Raw genomic sequence first — 23,491 nt, 5'->3', positions numbered from 1 at the left:
CTGTGGAGAAAAACGGACAGCGCTGGGAGCCGCGCTCCCAGCGCTGTGGCTTTGACCACACTGGTGCTTTGCAGCGCCGCAATTTGCAGCGCTGGAGAGGTTGTGTTTTCACACCCTGCTGCAGCGCTGCAAATTTGTAAGTGTAGCCAAGCCCTAAGGGGAGACAAAGCATTTGTAGTGTTTACTGCAAGATAGCTAGGTGAGGTCATACCTATACCCACATCATTGTCAAGTTTACCGCACCTTGTCAAGTTTACCTCTCTAAAACTGATGTGCTTTGTCTTTGCTGACTTAGCTAACTCAGGTTTCAGAGTAGTAGCCGTGTTAGTCTGTATCCACAAAAAGAATAGGAGTACTCGTGGCATGTTAGAGACTAACAAATTTATTGTAGCATAAGCTTTCGTGGGCTACAGCTCACTTCATCGGTTACATGCATCCGATGAAGTGAGCTGTAGCCCACGAAAGCTTGTGCTACAATAAATTTGTTAGTCTCTAAGGTGCCACAAGTACTCCTATTCTTTTAACTAACTCAGTGGCTCACAAACTTGTATTGGTTCACGTACCACCCAGTGGCAGATTTAGAGTTAGTGGGGCCCTGTGCACAGCTTCATTCCCCCCCACCCCCACCCCTGCCGGGGTCCCAGCCAAGAAAAAGAACATTCTCGCTTATCTCCCCTGCTGTTTTTCATTCCTTTTTTCTTCATCCTCCTATATTATAAGTAACAGGAAGTAAATGAAAATAAAGTGAGGCACCTTGATTGTTTTTGTAGTTTTTTTTTTCCCCAAAGACCACTTAAAAATTGCTGAGGGTCTTGGCAGACCACTTAATGATCTTTCCAAGAATAAACGGACACAAATCTGACATCAGGAATCATAACATTCAAAAACCAGTAGGAGAACACTTCAGCCTCTCTAATCACTCAGTGATAGATGTTAAGGTGGCAATTTTCGTAAAAACGTGTAGCTCCCTCACAGGATTTGGCTGCAGTGTTCCAAAACTGCCGTCTCTAGATATTTAGAAGTGTGGGATTTTAGTGGGGCAAAACAAAGAAATCGCTGTACAACTTCACCATTGCCAGTCACATATCTTAAAATTAATGTTAATTGGTCTACATGACTCACATCTGGTGTTGAATCGACTATTATGGAATAGTTCTTGGCATCCTTTACTTCATCAGTGAATTGGTTTCTGAGCCGCTCTGCCATTATAGTGCTGAATTCATTGTAGGTTTGGTGTGTTAAAAAGTTGGTCTTCCCTGAGCCACAATACTGATAATTTTTCAAATGTTCTTTGAGCAAATCGTCAAATTTCAAATATCCTGACCCTCAACTGATCTTTTAGTCATATAGCTTGAAATATCTTCCAAAAATTAATTGGTTCCTTCATTTAAAAAATGCTTCCAAATCACTGTTTTCATTGTGTTAAGGCAAAGTCCACCAGTTTCATGCAGAAGATTTTTCACATTATATGAAAACTTTTACATGGTTGGCCTATGGCTTGCAGATGCCTCTTTCTTGACAAATCTAAGTTAAATCAAATACCACTTGTTATTGTGACTGGTTAAAATAAAAAAACATTTGAAGATGCCAAAATTTTCTGTGATAAAATGCTAAACTGGCAGAGTTTCATTTATAATTTGTAGCAAGAAATACACATTTAAGAATGAATTTTCTTCTGACATGGCATATGCTTTTCCGATATGAAATAACACATTGATAGTATCTGACATACAAAAGGCAGAAACTTTGGTAACTTGTCCATTCTGCAGCTCCATTGGGCTGTGGATTCCCTGAATGCCATCTACATGGCTACAGAAGGGTGGGCTTGGGGTCACTCAGGGACAGTGGACTCACAATTAGGCAGGTCCACCAGAGTGTAGATTCATTAGTGGGAAATAATCTTACCACTCTAAAGGGATGATACAGTGCCTATTAAAAGTCAGTGGGAGTCTTTCCATTAATTTCTCTGGGTTTTGAGACTAGACTCTTAGGCCTGGTCTACACTGGGGGGGGGGGTCGATCTAAGGTACGCAACTTCAGCTACGTGAATAGCGTAGCTGAAGTCAAAGTACCTTAGCTCAAATTACTTACCCGTCCTCACGGCGCGGGATCGACGTCCGCGGCTCCCCCGTCGACTCCGCTACCGCCACTCGCTCCAGTGGAGTTCAGGAGTTGACGGGAACGCGTTCGGGGTTCGATATATCACGTCTAGATGAGACGCGATATATCGAACTCCGAGAAATCGATTGCTACCCGCCGATCCGGTGGGTAGTGAAGACGTACCCTTAGGCCTTGTATATTTTACAGGTTTCACTGATTTTCCTCAAGATGTGCTTTTAAAATTGTTTTAGTTAAATTGGTGTAAACCCTTGTGTGAACACTCTTAATAGACTTAAAATTGGCTTACATCAATATAGCTTAATTGATTGATTCTTTACCAATTTAAGCTACATATAAGCCATATGTTTAAGAGTGTCCACATATGGGTTTGCACTGGTTTAAGTAAACAGATTTGAAGACTGGCTTTAGTTTAAAGTGGTGTGCTTTGTAATATTTCGAGACTGTAACCACAGAGTACAGTAGTTCCTCTGGCACTCTGTAGCCTGTTGAGAGAATTCCTATGTAAATGTCAGCTAAATACAAGAATTCATAGATTTTAAAATGAGAAGGGAACATTAAGATCTAACCATCTGACCTCCTGCATTACACAATCCATAAAATGTCATGCAATAATTTCTGCATCAAATTCATAACTTCTGTTTGAGTTATAGTATATTCATTTAGAAAACTGTCTAGTCTTGACTTAAAGACTGCAAGTAATAGAGAATCCACCGTATCTCTAGTTAGTCGTTCCAATGCTTAATTATTGTCATTGTTAAATGTTTGCACCTTATTTATAGTCTGAGGGTTTTTTGAGCTTCAGTTTCCAATAATTTGATCTCATTATGCCTTTCTTTGCTAGATTAAAGAGCTGTGTATTACTGGAAATCTCTCCCCATGTAGATTCTTGTAGGCCATGATCAAATCACCTCCTAATCTCTTTAATAAACTAAATAGATTGATGAGTGACTGATACTTCAATTGTTAACTGAAAAATTTGAAGTTAACATTATTTGTGTGTAAAGAGATGCCTTTTTATTTGTCTCTGAATCTAAGCAAGAGATGGGGGATGCTGTTTAATGTGAGAAAATAATTTGGGGATCAGCATATATGAGTGAACTGACTCTTCAATTTTTAAAGCTAATGAGAAATCTGTATCGCTTCAATACATATTACTTTTTTTTTACAGGGCAGCAAGGGACACTACCGATATCACTGGCAGAGTCACAATGTCAAGCACAGCGGAGTGGATGATATGGTCCTTCTCTCCAAAATCACAGAGGATTCCATAGTGGAGAATCTAAAGAAACGGTACATGGATGATTACATCTTTGTATCCTTTATGGACATGTTTTTACTGGGGCAATGTGGGCTTGCTGCTATAGAGTATAAGACTAATTAATATATATTTATATATCTCCGTCCATCTATCCATCCATCCATGAAAGCAGATCACTGAAAGATGCTGAGCATTTTATATGAAAGTTTATGTGGGATTTAGCAAAATGCTTTACAAACTGAGCAAAAAGTTGCGGCCAGGAGATAGTACTCTTCCATTTAGTAGCACAAAACACCTTTGTTCCTTTGGAGCTTTATCTCTCTTGGGTTACACTTGCGAAGTTTTTAGTCCTGTGTTTTGCACTGATGAAAGCATGTCTGATACTTCATTTTCTCCCTATAAAAATGTGGCATTTGTATTAAAATTATCTTTCTAATGCAGTGGTATTATTAAGTGTTTTTCAGAAGAATTCATGGTTAAATCAGACATGTTAGATTTTAGATTTTTGTTGTAAATACTATTATTACTTTTTTATCCCTCTCCAGTTTGTGCAGGCTTTTATTTATTTATTTATTTGTAATCTAGAGATCAGCTCCTGAATTTTCAGTTGTTAATATGTCCATCCATGAATGAACATTAGTCTGTGCCACTTGGGGCAGAGATTACTGAATCTTTCCACTAAATGCTGACATAGTTTTTCATCAGAAAACAATCATTTCATAGGTTTATACTGACATAATGAGTGCATGGTTTACCATATTGGTGCCCTGGATGTTGTCATTCGTCTTTGAATTAAATCCAAAAATGTATGAGGGGAGCATTGCAAATTCACAATACAGAAATTATGTGCAGTGGCTTTTATTTCCTTGCTGGCTAACATGACATCATTTTGCAGCTATTATTCCGTAACAATAGATTCTTATGTAGGGCACTAAATACTAATTCTGTATTACACATGCACAGAGGAATTACTTCATCCATCTGTTAAATTCTCTGCAGTAAAACACTGCAGCTATGTAAGAGTGCACAGCGCAACTATAAAATAGTTAAGGAAAGGAAGTGAAGTACAGTAGATTCCATTTAATAGCAATCCTGATATTAGCAACTTCCAGTTAATGGCAATATATTGCCAGGAACTAATCCCATCCTATTAAACATAATTGTTACTAGGGATTTGGAAATTAGCAATAGCATGTGGCTTATTACCACCTCTTTTTGGAAGAAAGGCGCCACCTTCAGGCAGTTTGCAAGGCTACTGCTCCAGAAGGAAGCGCTGGGATGTGCTGAGCATCCCCTACAGGCAGGTTTTTGGGGCTGCAACTGGAGAAGGAAGTTCTGAAAAGTGCCTTTTCTGGCTGCAGCCGAATAAACCCGCCTGGGGCCAGCACTCAGCACTTCTCAGCACCCAGTGCTTCCTTCTGGGGCCACAGCCCTGCGAGGGACCACACAGGAGGTGTGGGGCTGTGAGGGGAGGCTGTGGGCCACACAGTAGCAGGGAGAGGGGCTGCAGCCCAGATGCTGGAGCTGCCCAGTACCTCTCCCTGCACTCTCTGGGCTGCATCCGGCTGTGGGACTGTGCACGGGGAAGGAAGTGTTGGGACGTGGTGAACCCCAACTCCTGGAGAGTGCAGGGAGAGGTAGTATGTGGGCTCCCTCATCCCCAGTCACCAGGGAAAGCCCCAGCATCTGGGCTGCAGCCCCCCACCCTACTGCTACCTTGCTCTCAGGCAGGTTTGTAGGGCTGCAGGCAGGGAAGGCACATTCCAGTTCTTCCTTTCCTGCTGTTGCCTCACAAACCTGCCTTCCACTTATTAGCAACTGCAGATAATAGCAACTTTTTGCTGGCAACTGAGAGGTTGCTAATTAGCTGAATCTACCCAATTCCATATCCATGGTGTGACTGGTTCGATCACAGAAACCCCCTGGGAGCTGCCACCCGATGTGCCAAGACTTCTACTCCTGCTTTCCCTGCCAGCTCAGGACCCCAGCACCCTGTCTTGCTGAGCCAGACACGCCCGTCTGCTCCAGCACAGACCCAGGATCTGAATTACTTGCCCCAAAGCTGCAGGTTTACCTGAAAGCAGCGCACAGAAGTGTGCTTGTCTTTAACACTCAGATGCCCAACTCCCAATGGGGTCTAAACCCAAATAAATCCGTTTTACCCTGTATAAAGCTTATACAGGGTAAACTCATAAATTGTTTGCCCTCTATAACACTGATAGAGAGATATGTGTGGCTGTTTGCTCCCCCAGGTATTAATACATACTCTGAGTTAATAAGTAAAAAGTGATTTTATTAAATACAGAAAGTAGGATTTAAGTGGTTCCAAGTAGTAACAGACAGAACAAAGTAAGTCACCAAGCAAAATAAAATAAAATGCGCAAATCTATGTCTAATCAAACTGAATACAGATAATCTCACCCTTAGAGATGCTTCAGTAAGTTTTTTCTTCAGACTGGACACCTTCCAGGCCTGGGCACAATTCTTTCCCCTGGTACAGCTCTTGTTCCAGCTCAGGTGGTAGCTAGGGGATTCTTAATGATGGCTCCTTCCCTCCCTTTGTTCTGTTCCACCCCTTTATATACCTTTTGCATAAGGCGGGAATCCTTTGTCCCTCTCTGGGTTCCCACCCCCTCCTTCTCAATGGAAAGACACCAGGTTAAAGATGGATTCCAGTTCAGGTGACATGATCACATGTCACTGCAAGACTTCATTGCCCACTTGCCAGCACACATGTATACAGGAACACTTACAGGTAAAACACACCCATCTGCAGACAATTGTCCTGGTTAATGGGAGTCATCAAGATTCCAAACCATCATTAATGGCCCACACTTTGCATAATTACAATAGGCCCTCGGAGTTATATTTCATATTTCTAGTTTCAGATACAAAAGTGGTACATTTATACAAATAGGAAGGTCACACTCAGTAGATTATAAGCTTTGTAATGATACCTTACAAGAGACCTTTTACATGAAGCATATTCCAGTTACATTATATTCACTCATTAGCATATTTTTATAAAATTATATAGACTGTAATGTCACACATGGAATCTGCAGGAGCATTTAAGGTATCAGAATGTAATTACCCAAAGCAGAATTTAACCAGGGCACTAGTGAAGTCAATACAAACTAGATTTTCATACAATGACTTGTTTATACTGCTGTATATGCTATATACTATATACAGCTGTAGAAGCAGCAAAGAATCCTGTGGCACCTTATAGACTAACAGACGTTTTGCAGCATGAGCTTTCGTGGGTGAATACCCACTTCTTCAGATGCAAGTAGTGGAAATTTCCAGGGGCAGGTTTATATATGCAAGAGAGAAGCAAGCTAGAGATAACGAGGTTAGTTCAATCAGGGAGGATGAGGCCCTGTTCTGTCAGTTGAGTGAAAACCAAGGGAGGAGAAACTGGTTCTGTAGTTGGCAAGCCATTCACAGTCTTTGTTTAATCCTGAGCTGATGGTGTCAAATTTGCAGATGAACTGGAGCTCAGCAGTTTCTCTTTGAAGTCTGGTCCTGAAGTTTTTTTGCTGCAGGATGGCCACCTTAAGATCTGCTATTGTGTGGCCAGGGAGGTTGAAGTGTTCTCCTACAGGTTTTTGAATGTTGCCATTCCTAATATCTGATTTGTGTCCATTTAAATTGTGTCCAGGAATGGCAACCTGTAGGAGAACACTTCAACCTCCCTGGCCACACAATAGCAGATCTTAAGGTGGCCATCCTGCAGCAAAAAAACTTCAGGACCAGACTTCAAAGAGAAACTGCTGAGCTCCAGTTCATCTGCAAATTTGACACCATCAGCTCAGGATTAAACAAAGACTGTGAATGGCTTGCCAACTACAGAACCAGTTTCTCCTCCCTTGGTTTTCACTCAGCTGACGGAACAGGGCCTCATCCTCCCTGATTGAACTAACCTCGTTATCTCTAGCTTGCTTCTTGCTTGCATATATAAACCTGCCCCTGGAAATTTCCACTACTTGCATCCGAAGAAGTGGGTATTCACCCACGAAAGCTCATGCTGCAAAACGTCTGTTAGTCTATAAGGTGCCACAGGATTCTTTGCTGCTTCTACAGAACCAGACTAACACAGCTACCCTTCTGATACATATACAGCTGTATATACTATACACTATATACCAATTGATTTATTTTATAATTATATGGTAAAAATGAGAAAGTAAGCAATTTTTCAACACTAGTGTACTGTGACACTTTTGTATTTTTATCTGATTTTGTAAGCAAGTAGTTTTTAAGTGAAGTGAAATTTGGGGGTACGCAAGACAAATCAGACTCCTGAAAGGGGTACAGTAGTCTGGCAAGGTTGAGCTCCACTGCCCTACAACACCATTCTGGGGTGCTGCTTTCACAGTAACTTGCCTAGAACAGTGCCACCTACTGAATCACTAACACCGCTTCCTGCAGCACCCTTGGTAAGTCTCTTATCAGAGAACTGCCCCAACCGGAGAGTACGCTGCTTAACATCTGTACATCAGGTAGCTCCACTGAAGTTTACACCACTGAGAGTTCAGACTGTTCCTTTAAAATGCTGCTTTTTGTCACATTCACAGCAGCTAGTCCTTCTCAAGCTGTCAATAAGACACTCCAGAAGAGGCTAAATGGTTCAAATATATCATTTCCTTTTTTGTATTTTTACTGAAAGTGTCTTTTTTTTTTTGTCCTCCGATACAGGCTCCTGAGCTCCACGCTTAACTTAAAAAATTAAAATAAATATTTTCTGAATCATATGCAATATGTTTGTATTTGTAAGCCTCAGTAATATCATTCTTACTATTAAGGATAGTTCTTTAGCAGCACTGATGGGAAACCCAATTGTTTTTTAAGGCTTTGTTTTATTGATAGATATTTATAGCTCAAAATATTATATATAATACATCACCAGTAATAAGGTAATGCTATAAGGTAACTATAGCCACTGAGGAAGTCTCATGAACCTTAACTGCTCTTGAATACAGACATATATTGGATCTGTGTTAATCTCTGTGAATCCTTTCAAACAGATGCCATACTTTGGAGAAAAGGAAATTGAAATGTATCAGGGAGCTGTAAGTAAAGTTTCCTATAAGATATTGCAGATATTCAATTGTATGTTAAGGTTCTTCTCTCTTTGTTTGGACTAATGTGAGTATATGTTGACTGATTTTGGTGGTGGTGGAACTTACTGGCCTAGAAGAACTTAATTTGAATGCAGTATCTAATTTTAATGAGGTCCTGCTGCTTCTTTTCCCTCTATTTACATGTTGGAGTCACTGAAACAGAGTTATGCTTGCAAAACAGATTCATTTATTGATTTAAGTTTGACCAAAATCAGGTTTCCCACATCAGACAGTTCCCCTATACCAGAATTTTTCACCAGCTACCTACACCTTAGATCTCTAAAGCTGGACACCAAAACACAGGGGCTGTAAGTATGGGGCAGAGGGAGGGCACTAGGATATAGGTAACTCAATCTGCTGCACTGGAATCAGGCTTGTCCATAGACTGAAAACTACTGAATATACTATTCAGTCTGAATGGGCTGGGGGGTCCGATGTGGCCAATCAGCCTGAGGCTCTGTGCAGTGGTATAGCCTGTTTATTTGTTATCTTAAGGCCACTTCTGAAAGGGGCATAAATTATGTGAGTTTCTCTTGGACAAGTATGTATTTAAGTATTCTACATTTTTAAAATACGGTGTTTACATATATTAGCCAGGACAAAAATTATGGTTGGGAGATCAATAACAAATCTCAACAGTGACAATGATTATTGGTTTGCTATCATGAAAAAGGATCCTTAGAAAGAACTTGTGCTGATTTTAATATGTAACTGCTGAAGTCTGAGGCTCAATTTAAGATGCAGAATTTTCTGTCCTAGCAAGAAACTCTTCCATGCTAAATACTTATAATATTTTTTTCTGTGGTATTTAATGTTCTGTCTGAAATGTACATTATATTCCCCCACCCCCTCCCATAGGCTCAGTATGAAAATCCACCACATATCTATGCTCTAGCGGACAACATGTACAGAAACATGATTATTGACAGAGAAAACCAGTGTGTCATTATCAGGTAAGAAACAGCTGTTCACCTATTAGAGCTGCTAGTTTAAAGCTTTCTCAGAAGGAAGCAGGATCTCATTTTATTGCTAGATTCCCTTAATTATATAGAATTATCCAATTGTGTTTGTGTTGTGGGGGATCTCAGATAATATTGATGATGTATTATTTATTTTGGAACTTTAGAACACTGGGAGCATTATGGAGCTTTCTAATTGACCTCAAGTGATGTCATAGCTATGTTTAATAATGCCCAGTAAATGTACAGGCTGAATGCTTTCCCTTATTTTTATATATAAAAATTGAATTTCAGAAAAGCAGCAAGATACTCAAGCAAGGAATTTTTGCATTTCTCATGTGGTTAAAGTCACTTGGTCTTTGGCCTTGTGCCCTGTAACACCCCAAAGACATCACCCACAAATAGGCCCCCCATCATTTCTTGCTGAAAAATTATAATGGACTGTACACTCGCAATCAACTGCATTCAAGCACAAATGCAACCTTCCAGCACGTCGTCTGGTAAAAGAGGTTGAGTCTTGTAAATTCTTTGAGGGCATTACCATGCTTCTTTTTCTCTTACATCAATTTTATATTAGTAGTATTAATACAAATGAAAATTGACTATTTCAGGATTTTTTGGTTCCTCATTTTTGTTTTATAATGTTACCTTCGTTTGTAGCTAAACAAAAAACACTTCCCCTCCTCAATGCCTGACTCATGTCAAGAGTCCCCTTTCCAAAACTCCAGTGGCTCTGGAGAACGTATATGAAAGGGACATGGTTACAAATAAAACCATGCTAGATGGTTTAAAAACTGGCTTTTCACAATTTCCCAATCAGCTCTAATCAGGACTTCCTTTCTACTTCATTCCCACAGGGATGTTGCTATATATAAGGTAATTGTTAGTGGGTTCTACTGTATGTGAAGTTGTTACTCCGGTGTCACCTGTTAAAGCTGCCCTGAACCTTACTTAGTTTGTTATAAAGTCATCACTAAATCAAACAGTGCGTCTATAACTTCCGGTCTGAACCAAAAAGTATTTGGAATGACTCCTCAGCTATGCCCAGGAAGTCTTCCACTGTCCCTGTCCCCACCTTCGTTTAGATCAGCAGAAAGGTATTTAAATTTGTAACAGCCCCCAAAGAGCTATCTGGCTTATGGGGATAACCAGAGAGTTCAGTCTACTCTGGCCACCCCTCTTATGCCAGGGGCTTTCAGAGTTGGCAAAGAGCTAGCTGTATCAGCCAACATTTCCTCATACCAAGGAAACTTACAGGCACCTGGGGAACTTTTTGGCCTCCTTATGTCACTGGAGTGGTGCAAAGGAGCCAGAGCAGGGGCCAGGATCTGAGTCTTTGTATCTGAAGGAGTTCCTCATACAAGGTTTTCTGCCATCATATTGAATGCCATAGTGTGAAAGCAGAGATCATCTTAACATGTGTCACAGATGAGCTGCACTTGAAAGCCTACAAGGAGGAGTCGTGTGAAAATTCTTCATACTGGTTGAATTTCTTTTTGAGCTGTGACTCATAGTCATGGCCAAGCTCCCAAGGGTGACATCCCACAGTAGAAACGTGTATGGGTGATCCTAGTACCGGAAAACAAGAGCATGTAGCTCCTTAGAAATAATTGATTATACATGTGCTCAGCCTTCCCCCCAACCGCCTTCTTTTTAGCAATACTAGAGTTGTTTGGTCCCATTTCTACAGTCATAGATGTTAGAAACAAGTAAATTTTGTTTTGCTTTGAGCTTTGGTCCTTCAAATCCAGAGCTTCGGGTAGTTCATATGCAGGTCCAATTTATCTGAATCCCCAAAATTTGAGGTTTCAGAGAAACAATTCTGGATTTGACCTCCATAAGGGCCAGGCTTTCAAATATGCCTAGCACCCAGAATGCCAAGGTCTTTGGAAAATCTGGACAGTTATTTAGGTGCCTGAATTGTGACAGCTGAGTTTTTTTATAAAAGCCAGACCCTGATTGTGGGTAATGAGCTCTTTTGAAAGTCTGGCCCATACTGTAAATAAAGGATGGTTTGTCATCCCTGAGACGTGTGTACAGTCTCATCACACTCTTCCTGTGTTGTGCTTGATACATTTGAAGGGTATAACAAGAAGGAAAGAAGAAAATCATTTTCATTGACATTATATACAAAATGTTCCTCTTCCTTGATGCATGTTTATTTTTCCTAAGATTATTTTTGAGAGATAAACACAGGAAAAGCAGGAGACTATGTTTCCAGATGCTTTTTATGTTGGTGTTTGATTTTGGGGACAACTCTGAATGGTTCACTGCTGGGTTGTTAGATTTGTCAAATCAAAGAATTCAGCTGGTCGTACAGTTTGTTTTAGTTCATTTTATATTTTTGTCCTCTTGATCAAATTCCATGTACATTGCTTTGGATTATTCAAAGATTCTTCTGATTATAACATCACAGCTCCTAATAGTTACATAGTTACAAGATGCAAAGCTGATCCACCTCTCATTCACCAGTCTAAATTTGGAGTGACTCTACTGAAGTCGATGAAGTTATAATGATGTAAAAGCACATCAGTCTCTTGCTCTGGCATTGCCAAAGAAATGCTTCTGTGGGTAGCAGGGGCGGCTCTAGGAATTTCGCCGCCCCAAGCACGGCGGCACGCCGTGGGGGGCGCTCTGGCGGTCGCCAGCCCCGCGGCTCCGGTGGACCTCCTGCAGACGTGCCTGCGGAGGGTCCGCTGGTCCCGCGGCTCCGGTGGAGCATCCGCAGGCATGCCTGCGGGAGGTCCACCGCAGCTACGGGACCAGCGGACCCTCTGCAGGCACGCCTGCGGGAGGTCCACCGGAGCAGCCTGCCGCCCTCCCGGCAACAGGCAGAGCGCCCCCCACAGCATGCCGCCCCAAGCGCGCGCTTGGCGCGCTGGGGTCTGGAGCCGCCGGGTAGTCTATTAGTGAGCATTCTTAAAAGATATCCAAAATAGGTCCATCTCTTCTTCCGTACCACTTGTTCTAGGTAGCTGCGCCCATTCTAGGACTTCTTTATTACTGATTATATCAGGCCATTTTACTTTGAACATTCTCTGCAGACACCTGTAATGAAAGCTGTTCAATTTGCATTGGATGGACTTACTATTTTCCAGGGCTCTGCTCCATAGAAGAGGACACTTAGGACAGTGTTTCTAAAGATCTTAAGTTTGGTGGTTTTGTTAATCACATTGGACTTCCCTACTGTATTGAGTTTTTGAAATTCAGCAGTTGCTTTACCTATTCTGGACTTTAAATCAAACATGGAATCACCAGAATTGTGAATGATACTACCCACCTAAGTACATTTAGTAATGGTTTTCAAGGCTTTACCTTCCAAGTAGATAAAATCATTGGTAGGTAAATTAATTTTCATAACTTCATCTTTGATTTATTAATAATATCTAATGGCTTGGCAGAATTTGCAAGACCATTTGTCTTTTGCTGCATATCTTTAACTGATTTATTCATAAGACAGACGATGTCTGCAAAGTCTAAGACTCCAAGCTCCCAGTCTATTCATGCAGTGTCCGTTTCCATACTGACACTCTGTCACATAACAAAGTCAATAGCAACCACAAACAAGATGGGGGACAAGGTGCAACTTCACCTGACACTACTGTTAACATTAAACCAGTCCATTAGCTTCTGGTTTATCTTTACTGCACATTGAGTGTTCTGATACAAATTTTCAATAATTTGAATGAATTTGAATGATTTTGTTGTTTAATACTATCTGTCACAGTGATTTTCTATCTACATTATCAAATGCCTTTTGGAAACTCAGGACTACGGGGGGCGGCCATTCATTGCTTTGCTCTACAATAGGATGAAGAGCTGGTCTACACAAGATCAGTTTGGCAAAAACCAATTTGTTTGTCTCTAAATCTACTTAGGGTGATTGCATAGAAGACTTTCCCCTGGGACTGAAAGCAGCATAATCCCATGCCACTTGTTACAAAACTCAAATATCCTCTTTGGGGGAGTTTGACTGTAATCCCTCGGTGTATTCTTTCTCCCAGACCAAATTGAAGAGGCATAGCAGGATTTTCATACTGCCCCTTCCACTTGCTTTAAGCAGTTCTGCAATTTGATCTTTACCTGGCAATTTATTGTTCTTTAGTCTTTCAGTAGCAAATTTAAATTCATCCAGAGTAATTTCCTCACAGTAAACATCGAGCTCTTCTGTCTTCTCTACATTACTGAAGTTAAATGTTATTTTTGGTGAGAGTATACTAAGAATGCCATGGAAATGTTCTGCTCTGGTTTTCTTTTATTCATATAAGGTAGTAAGGGTTTTCCTTTGTTTATCTTTTATTGGACCTTCTCTTCTGCAGCTAAAATCTGAAGCTGTTCATTTACTGTTTTGAAAAAAAGGGTTCCCCTTTCCTTTCACTGATGCCATTTCTGCGTCCAGTGTCTGTTTATCGATATATGCTCTTTTATCCTTCCTGGCTGATAGAAGGGTGAGACAGCCAGTTTCATCTAGTTAGAAAATACTGAGTCTTGTCATATATCTTTCAAGGGAGAGACAAGCCTGTTTTATTTGTGGAATAATTACCATGTGTGTTAAGAAAACTGTACATGTTTCTAATTATAGCTGAAAAACACTGAGCTATTATGAATGACTGTGAACAATGTAAACAATGAGGCTATTCAAGGGTTTGATTCTTCCTGGCCTGGATGCAGGTGCACAGAGTGTGTGTCCAGGTGGAAGGGGGAAGGGTGCAAGGAACCTTCCTTAGCACCATTTGTGTGGCCCTTCTAGGTGCTAGGCAGAATCTCAGAGTCCCTGAGATCAGGAGAATCAGGGATTGCTCTATCCCTCTTTTCCCAGGGCTGTGCAGTGCTCTTTGGAGGAAAGAGGGCAGGAGAGGCAGAATGTCACAAAAACGTGGTTTGCATCTCCATGAAAGGCAAGAATGACGTTGAACCAGCTGTTCACAAAGATATGTTTGCATGGAATATTAATTTATAAACATGAGACAGTTCTCTATTGTCTGAGCCATGCAGATGATGGGCAAATTCTTTACTCTGCTTGTCCATGGCAGTTGAGTGGTTAAAGAGTTTGGATATTTGACAATTTTAGTTACTAGTGCATGCATCTGAAATTCACAAGAGGCAGCAGATCTGTCTGTGCACTTGTTCCCATATATGGAGGAGAGTGTGGTTTGAAGTGATTTGTCGTGTAGCCATAATGGCCAATATGTTATTCACAATAAGCAGTTTAGGCTTCAGCAGCAGTTTGACATTTCATTTCATTTCACTGAGTTTTGCTAAGGCATACGCATGGTGATTTATTTAAGTGTATATTATTTGATCTGGCTTCTGTATCCCACTCTAATAGCCTGCTGAGCTGTTCCTCCCCCCCGTCCCAAAGAAAAAAATGGCTGCCCTTCAATGGATACCTAAGAACTGCCAAAAAAAAAACCCCAACAAAAAACAATTCACTCAGCTGAGATTTAAACTATGAAGGGTTGTCTGGAGACTTGTTTTGATGTGGTTTTTAATTCCCTCTAGAGCATCATTCATTGTCTTGTGATCATGGCAATGGATGTTATGATTAGTAATTCCTGTTTTGTTTGAGATAATAGATATGTTCTTCAGATTATCCTTAAAGGGGTACGTTTCTGCAAAGGTGGAAGCTTTATTTCCCTTTTTTATCAGTTTGGGCGACTTATTCCATGAGGTGTTTTAATGTGCTATGGAGAAATTTCTCAATTCAAGTCTCTCTTCCTGTTCTTAATATCAGCTTAGTTTTCATCTGCATCTGGTAATGTTTTCTTACAAGAAGGCTACCTATCTTCACCTTAGGATGGTACAACAACTTTACTGATGTTAATTTACTTTAATAGAGACTTCTTTCCACTTTACCCTTTCAGTAAAACAATCTGACTAACTCTTTATCTTAAATTGGTTAAAGTCAATTTAAAAGAATCTGGTCCTGCTGCTGCATTGCAAAGCCCATGCAAGCCTCAAACAATTGATTTTCTGAAAACTTGTGCAGCGGAAAATGCCGCTGGAGACGTGATTGCATCTTACTGATAGCAGCCACTCAGGAAAAGGCATTCACACACAAATCTTCAACATGTTAAGGAACACTGGCAAAAGCCACCAGCAGTAGGGGCAGAAATATTTGTATAAGGCAAAGCTGATGGGGATGCTTTGAACAAAACTAAAGAAATGAAACTTTACATGTAGACTCCTCCAAACACAGCAGAATAATATTTTACGTCTGCAGTGTCCTTGGTCGGTAGATCTAAGAGCACTTTGTGTATATTAACTAAAAAGTTCTTCAATGTCCCAATCATGTAGATAAGTATTATCCCTCCCATTCTGCAGATGGGGAAATTTGTGCACGGGTTTTAAGTGACTTCCCTCAAGTCGCACAACAAATTAGTGTCAGAGGGGGGCATAGGAGTCAGAAGTCTTGACTTCTAATCTCCTACTTTAATCACTAAATTACCCTTCCTCTCAACGATGAAGAAGTGGAAATAAGTTTCTACATAATTCTTTAGTTTTATTCTGAGTTCAGTGAAGTTTTAAGAGACGGTGTTGTGCAAATTTTGACTCTTCCAGAGTAGCAACTACTACTGGAAAAAATTGTGTAAACCTATAAAGCATTTTTTAATTATTAGAAACATATCAAGAAAGTGAATTTGATTTCCAGTAAGGAAAGACTACAGGTTGAAAATTAATTATGTCAGTGCCACTAACAATTTATTTTCCATAATCCAGTTTCTTCCTTTTTCTTTTAGAATGTATACCATATTTTCCAATTTTTATAACAGCTATATATGGAAACATTTCCCATTATAACATGAGATTATTTCAAATGAAATGTCATTTTTATGTTTCTCTAATGAACTTGAGCCATTATAGCCACTTTTTGCTAAATTTAAGAAACATGTACTTCTAGGATGTATAAAGATACTAAGATAGAAAATAGAGCTCGTGTTATTTTATAATCATTGGAGAAGTAAGAAAGCAGATAGGTGTCTGGAAAAACTGCTCTAGGTGAATCATTTACTGGAATTATCACAATTCTCAAGGCATTTGACTAATTTTGTGCTTGACTCAGGAGAAGGCAAGATACTATCAAACAAAGTGCATCAGATGCAGTTGTTGCGGCATATAAATAATGTACTAGTTTAATATTGGCAATTTACTGGTCTCTGATCAATAAAACTGTAAAAACCAGGAAAAGTATGTGCATGTGTAAATCTAAAGTAAACTGTGAAAAGACAGGCTTGAAACCAAAGTCACATGATTTAAAGTATCACTTAAATCCAGAGACTACAAATAAAATGAAACTAAATTCCTCCATGTTAGTATTCATGGCTACCACTATTATTTAATGAATAATACAAACCACACATAATTTGAAGAAAGGGGAGGGGGATAAGTTATACAGTGAGGAAATCTTTTGTTTAAAATGATTTATGACACTGTTTTAAATGGGTTCAGATTCATTAAAGGCAGTGTTATTTGTCTTAGCATTTCTTTCCCCCCTGTTCTCTGTAATTTGCCCTTGAGGTTATTACAGCATAGTCTTGCAAGGTATGCCCCAAATGGGATACTATAGCTTAGATATAATGGTGACTTTAGGGATCCATTTATGCGCTTCCCCATGTAAAGGTAGTTCTAAACAGCATGCTAATGTTGTCTGGGAGGTATGCACCTGTATCCCACTGACTTTCAATTGGAGTTGTGTACCTAGCCTCCTGTGGTTCCTTTTGAAGGTTCTAGCTGTTATGTTGAGCTGCTGTGGTTAGATACAGATAGAAATCGAACCCTTCCAAGCCTATCGATAAATGTCAATAAATGTTGATTTCACTGCACACGCATAACCCAGTGGAAAATATTTCCATCAATAATCATCAGCATTTACAGATAAACAAAGTAAGAAAAATGCTGGTTGAGAACTTACTAGCATCAAAATGCAGTGGTTTAGACTTTTGAGTTAGGCTTGTTACAAATGGACTAGTGAATGAATAGTAAAAACAGGTCTGATTGAGTGATTTAAGGATATTTAGTTTATATATTTTGACAGGGGATATTGACAGATTGTGTTTTAACAGTTTCTAAAGCTTTAACTTTTTGAATTTCTCTGTCTACTGTCAGTAAATAATTCTGACTCCCCATAATTTCATGCAACTGAAAATTTAAATAGCTGCAAATCTAAAAAAATAAACAGTGATATTACCTGTCAATTATAAAAAAAAATAAAAATTGAATTCTGCCAAGCCTAGATATAGGCATTTATTTACTATATCACTCAGGAAATGTCCTTGAAAATTATTGGTTGCTAATGGGCAAAACTGTATTTGGAATGAGAGTATTCCAGGGAGTGTAGCAGGAAGTAAATAGCATCTCTAGTAGGTGACAGTACTAAAGGCATAATTCTATCTAAGGGAGGACATCTTTTAAAAGTGAAAGTATAATTGGTGGCTCATTTTGGAATGCCACTTCAGAAAGGCTTTTTGTTTTCTCTCCTGTTTCATTTGACTCTCTTTAAAGAGTGAGATACAATATGAGCTTAGATACAGCTTGGTTCTTATTGATAATATAACATGGAACAATCAGTTGCACACATACAAAATGGGAAATGACTGCCTAGGAAGGAGTACTGCGGAAAGGGATCTGGGAGTCATAGTGGATCACAACCTAAATATGAGTCAACAGTTGTAACTTTGTTGCAAAAAAAGCAAAACATCATTCTGGGATGTATTAGCAGGAGTATTGTAAGCAAGACATGATAAGTAATTCCGCTCTGCTCCAAACTGATTAGGCCTCAATGGAGTATTGTATCCAGTTCTGGGTGCCACATTTCAGGAAAGATGGACAAACTGGAGAAAGTCCAGAGAAGAGCAACAAAAATGATTAAAGGTCTAGAAAACATGACCTATGAGGGAAGATTGAAAAAACTGGGTTTGTTTAGTCTGAAGAAGCGAAGACTAAGAGGGGACCTGATAACAGTTTTCAAGTACATAAAAGGTTGTTACAAGGAGGAGGGAGAAAAATTGTTGTTCTTAATCTTTGAGGGTAGGACAAGAAGCAATGGGCTTAAATTGCAGCAAAGGTGGTTTAGGTTGGACATTACGAAAAACTTTTTAACTGTCAGAGTGGTTAAGCACTGGAATAAATTGCCTAGGGAGGTTGTAGAATCTCCATCATTGGGGATTTCTGAGAGCAGGTTGGACAAACATTTGTCAGGGATGGTCTAGATAATACTTAGTCCTGCCTTGAGTGCAGGGGACTGGACTAGAGGACCTTTCAAGGTCCCTTCCAGTCCTGTGATTCTGTGATCCTGTAGGGAACTGTTTTAATTCTTCTCATGTCTCCATACTTTTAAAAAATAGCTGATCCATACATACTACTTTCTTTCTTCCTGCATACTCAGCCAGTATCTCTCATTTTAGTCCCAAAATTACCTGTGCGCCACACAAATTGGGAGCCTCCTCATTCTTGTTGAATATGAGGACTGATGTGACTTGCACCAACACCAGTATAAATTAGGACTAATTCCACTGAAATCACAATTTTTAAGTGTGAGATCAGAATCATTCCCCATATGTAGTATCATCTTAACCCAATTCCAGTTCAAACAGAACCTTTTATTTCCCCTTGAGAGGTCTTGTGATCTTTGTCCAATAGCTAGCAGTAGATAAAAGGGACTCTTAATCTGTTGCAAAATGTATCCTAATGTCACCACTGAAAGGAAATATTTTAAAGGAAGGAATTGTGAAAAGTTAGAGTGGAGTATTAAGCCTTCTCGTAGCCTGTGTCAAGAGGCATAAGACCAGGAAGATAGTTCTCAGTGAGTCATTATTAATCACATCCTGAATGACTATTTCATTCAGGAACGCCTAACCAAAAAAAAAAAAAAAGACTCCTGTGGAATCTAGGCAGATGGCTTCCCTTAAAACATAAGGCTGGGATTTTCAATGGAACCTCAGGGAATTAGGCACACTAATCCCACTAAACTCCTATGGGAATTGGGTTCTTAGCCCCTTGAAAAATTTCAACTTAAGCATACTAATTTCTCTGTTTTAATACTTCCCCTTTTTATATGTCTGGTGGAGATTTTTTGTGTGTGTATGTAACATTATTTATTCTATGTCATTCAGTGACAAACATGCCCCAGAAGTATCATGTTAAAATGTTATATGTCATATTCTATATGCTGTTAAATCAGCTGATTTAAATTTGGGGCATATTTATTATTGTGGTAGCTGTTCTTGGTTAAACAAGGTAAATCTCAGGCAACTCCAGTAAAAACCTGAGTTTCTCTGTATTTATACTTGTCTTCACTAGAGTTATTCCTGATTTAGTGTATCAGAGTGTAGAATTTGGGCCTGTGTTGGAAAACCTTTTGGTAGGAGTGACAATTTATCTTTCTTCTTTCAGTTACATTTTCCTCAGTGTTTCCTTAGAAAACTAAATCATGAAGGTCTAACTATCTTAGACTTTTATTTTGGGGTAACCTCTCTATCTATACAGTTTTAGTGCTGCTGAGTATGGTGGTATCCCACATTTTATCAAGTTCCATGTTATTTTCAGGTTTGAACCACTTAACAGATGTGTATTTGTGTTCCTCTCCTCCTAGTGGCGAAAGCGGTGCTGGAAAGACTGTAGCTGCTAAATATATCATGAGTTACATCTCTAAAATATCAGGAGGTGGTCCCAAGGTACAGGTGAGTTGATACAGTGTAATGTTGCTGTAAAGAAACCATGTCAAATCTTACTGTGTAGCCACAGTGCCAGGAATGACACTTATGAGGTAAATGGCTGAGCACACATGTACAGCCAACATAGATCCCCTAGCATAGAAACTGGTGTGTACTGCACCAACGGGTCTTCCAGAGTTCAGGTATCCCTGAATTGTACTCTGTAGGGGATGGATGAATTGGGGCCAGAGCCAGATCTGCTGGTCCTCCACCTGTGGAGTCCATAAGATGAAAACTCACTAGTCCGAACAGACCCCTGTGGAACAGTTTCAGTGTTGATGCTGAATTATTTAAAGGTTAAAGATTTTGGGGGAAAAACATTTTTAATGGAATTTGTAACCTCAAGATGTAGGGAGAGAAGTTTAATTTATAGCAACCCAAACATTATTTAACAAAATCTCAGAAAATCTGCTTTTCCTACAATGTCAAATATGAATTTTTACTAGACCTTTCAGATCTAGAGAGAATTGAACTGTCTCTCAGTGGTTCATATCTCCCATTAAATCATGGATTTGTGTTCACACATTAGAGAGAAAAGAGACAGACTTTTATTAAACATCATTTTAAACAAATTATGTTGTAGGAAATGTAATTTCTGGGAGCTAGCTAGAACGGTGAATAGTTGCTTGTTAATAATTCTGAAACCTGTCTGCACTATCTACACAAACATTTTAACTAAAGCTAATGCAGTAAATTAGCCATAAAATTCCACTAATGGAGTTCTATGAGATCATCAGCTGATTGACAGACAACTATTCTAGGTAAGTAGTGGCTACCCTTTACCAGTATGCTTTCTCACCCCCACCCCCAGCTTACCATAATACATTGGCCTTAGTACAAGCTCTGATGATGATGATGTTCTTCCTGTTTTTTGGGGGGGAGACAATGATACAGGGAACATTGCACAGTCATTCAATAGCAAAGGGAAAATATGCATTGTGTTATTTTTGGAGTGGCCTTAATCACGTTATAAATAATTGTTTCAGTTATTTTAAGTAAATCCCAGCTGTTCCTACAAGATGCAAAATAAACTCAGCAGTTACAAGTCATAGCTGATTAAACTGATACATTTCCTTGAGTAGTGTATTGTTTTTGTGTGAAATTCAACCCTCCCTACACAAACCTGAATATACACTAGTTTTGAGCTAGAAACTAACACCCTGATCCTACTCCCATTAAAGCAAATGGCCCTTCCACAGCCAATGCTTCAGACTATGGGCTGATGCCTCTCTGCACCTGCTAGGCTGAGTTTTATGATAATTGAATCTGGATAAGTGAGAATCCAGTGGCCTCCTTGTGGTCTGCTCCCAGCACTTCTCTCCTTGCTGTCTGATTCAAAGCTCTCACAGAGCTAACCACTAGCCCATTTGCAGACTTGAGCTAGCATTCCTTATGCCAGCAAAACTCCCATTAACTTGACGAGTTTTGCTTGTTTTAAGGAATTGCAAGATTGGGCTCCAAGGTTATAGGTTGAATTAGTAAGCAGTTATTTCATAAATAGGACATAAATACTTTGAAACTGAGTGATGATGTGTATAGTGTTAAAATAATTATTGTTCCCCATCCTGATCACCAGATGCTTTGCACCATTCAAACATAGCCTCTGTATTTTGTCTCAATTTTAAATTATTCAGCAGCATTCTGAATCTGCTTTTGAAGTCCTACATTTTCCAAATTCTCTACCTTCCTCCATTTTATCTATGTGCCATTGTCCTCAATATTCCAGTTTCCTTCTCTACTTGTCTCATTACTTCTTGTTTGGACAGTAGGCCTTATTTAGTAGGGAAGTTAAAGGCAAAAAGGATAAAGTGTGGCCAGAAATGTTGCAGTTTTGGGCCAGATTTTGCCACCAGATACACTTGGTAAAAACCTGGAATAACTGTTGATTTAATAAATTGCATCCGAAGAAGTGGGTATTCACCCACGAAAGCTCATGCTGCAAAACGTCTGTTAGTCTATAAGGTGCCACAGGATTCTTTGCTGCTTTTGTTGATTTAATGTAGATTTATTTGCAGTAGCTCAGGTTAGAATATTATCCTCAAGGTTTTTTGTCCAACTCAATCTAGCCATAATCCGGAAAAATAAAGTTTCTCAGATAAATGTACTTAGTGAAACATAGGAACATAGGATTCACTATACAGGATCCCGACCATTAGTCCATCAAGTCTGGTAGTCTCCTCCCAGTGCTCCAGCACAAAACTAACCCCTTTCTCTCTGGTCCTCCTTCCACTCCAGTAAATTATTCCGCCAATTGTGAACTGTTCTACATGGGTATTTGTTATGTTTTAATATTCCCTAGAAATGGGGTTTTAAAAATTGCAAGCTACCTACTAACAAGGGGAGAAACTCTACCAGTTCAGGGGTCGAAGGACTCTACCAGCAAGGCCAGTGGTAGTGCCTTACTGGTACTAAGGGGTGGGGATCTGCACCACTTTGCTTTTCTACCTCCTATATTCTTGTCCATCCACCCAGGGCGGGTGCAAGGATGTTTCGCACCCTAGGTGAAACTTCCACCTTGTGCCCCCCCAAGCCCTGTGGCAACTCTCCACCCCCTCTCCGCCCTGAGGCGCTCCCCCCCTCGCGGCAGCTCCCCTCGGCCCGAGGAGCCGTGCGGCAGCTCCCCGCCCCAGCTCACCTCTGCTCCGCCTCCTCCCCGAGCACGCCGTCGCCGCTCCACTTCTCCCGCCTCCCAGGCTTGCGGCGCCAATCAGCTGTTTGGCACCGCAAGCCTGGGAGGGAGAGAAGCAGAGTGGGGCAGCGTGCTTAGGGGCGGAGGCAGAGCAGAGGTGAGCTGGGGCGGGGAGCAGTTCCCCTGCTTGCTGCGCCCCCCCTTACTTGCTGCAGGCAGCCCTCACCGCACCCCCCTTGCCCCAGGTCCCTCTGCCTAAATGCCGACGACGACCGGGATGGCCGAAGATCCGGCCGCCGCGGTCACCGCCGAAGGACCCGAAATGCTGCCCCCCAAATGCTAGCGGCGGTCACCTAATGGGTTGCACTGGCCCTGCATCTCCCCCCATCTTGCTGGCTGCTGTGAGAGGGTGAGAGAAAAAGTTTCTGTTACTTTATCACTGACCAGAGTCTGCCTCTGCTTCAAACCCTGTGAGCAGCAATGAAACTGTCAAGAAACAGGTCAGTTTTATTGTGCTTCTTCTTGGCATAGCTATGAGCAGCAGCACTGGCTATCTGCAAGTTCAGGAAGATGACTGCATCAGTTTATGTTCTGCTTAAGTTTGGATGATTTTCTTTACAATCATAAGAACTAGAAACTGAATTAAAAAAAAATAACTTGCATTCTGCAGACATGGTGGTGTAGAT

The 23,491-nt window shown here is 40.3% G+C and overlaps 1 protein-coding gene across 1 annotated transcript in view; it reads left to right on the top strand.

Annotated features, from left to right (window-relative positions):
• The window catches only part of MYO1E (myosin IE), a 104,534-nt gene that overhangs the window by 14,026 nt on the left and 67,017 nt on the right, over positions 1–23,491 (top strand). The window contains exons 2-5 of the mRNA XM_044979809.1: positions 3,290–3,433; positions 8,365–8,454; positions 9,364–9,458; positions 20,056–20,143. Of these exons, the coding sequence (XP_044835744.1) occupies positions 3,290–3,433; positions 8,365–8,454; positions 9,364–9,458; positions 20,056–20,143 (417 nt within the window). The remainder of the gene's footprint in view (positions 1–3,289; positions 3,434–8,364; positions 8,455–9,363; positions 9,459–20,055; positions 20,144–23,491) is intronic.

Source organism: Mauremys mutica, chromosome 11 (assembly GCF_020497125.1).
Source record: "Mauremys mutica isolate MM-2020 ecotype Southern chromosome 11, ASM2049712v1, whole genome shotgun sequence".
In the NCBI taxonomy this organism is placed as follows: domain Eukaryota; kingdom Metazoa; phylum Chordata; order Testudines; family Geoemydidae; genus Mauremys; species Mauremys mutica.
This window is presented reverse-complemented; position numbering and strand designations above follow the sequence as displayed.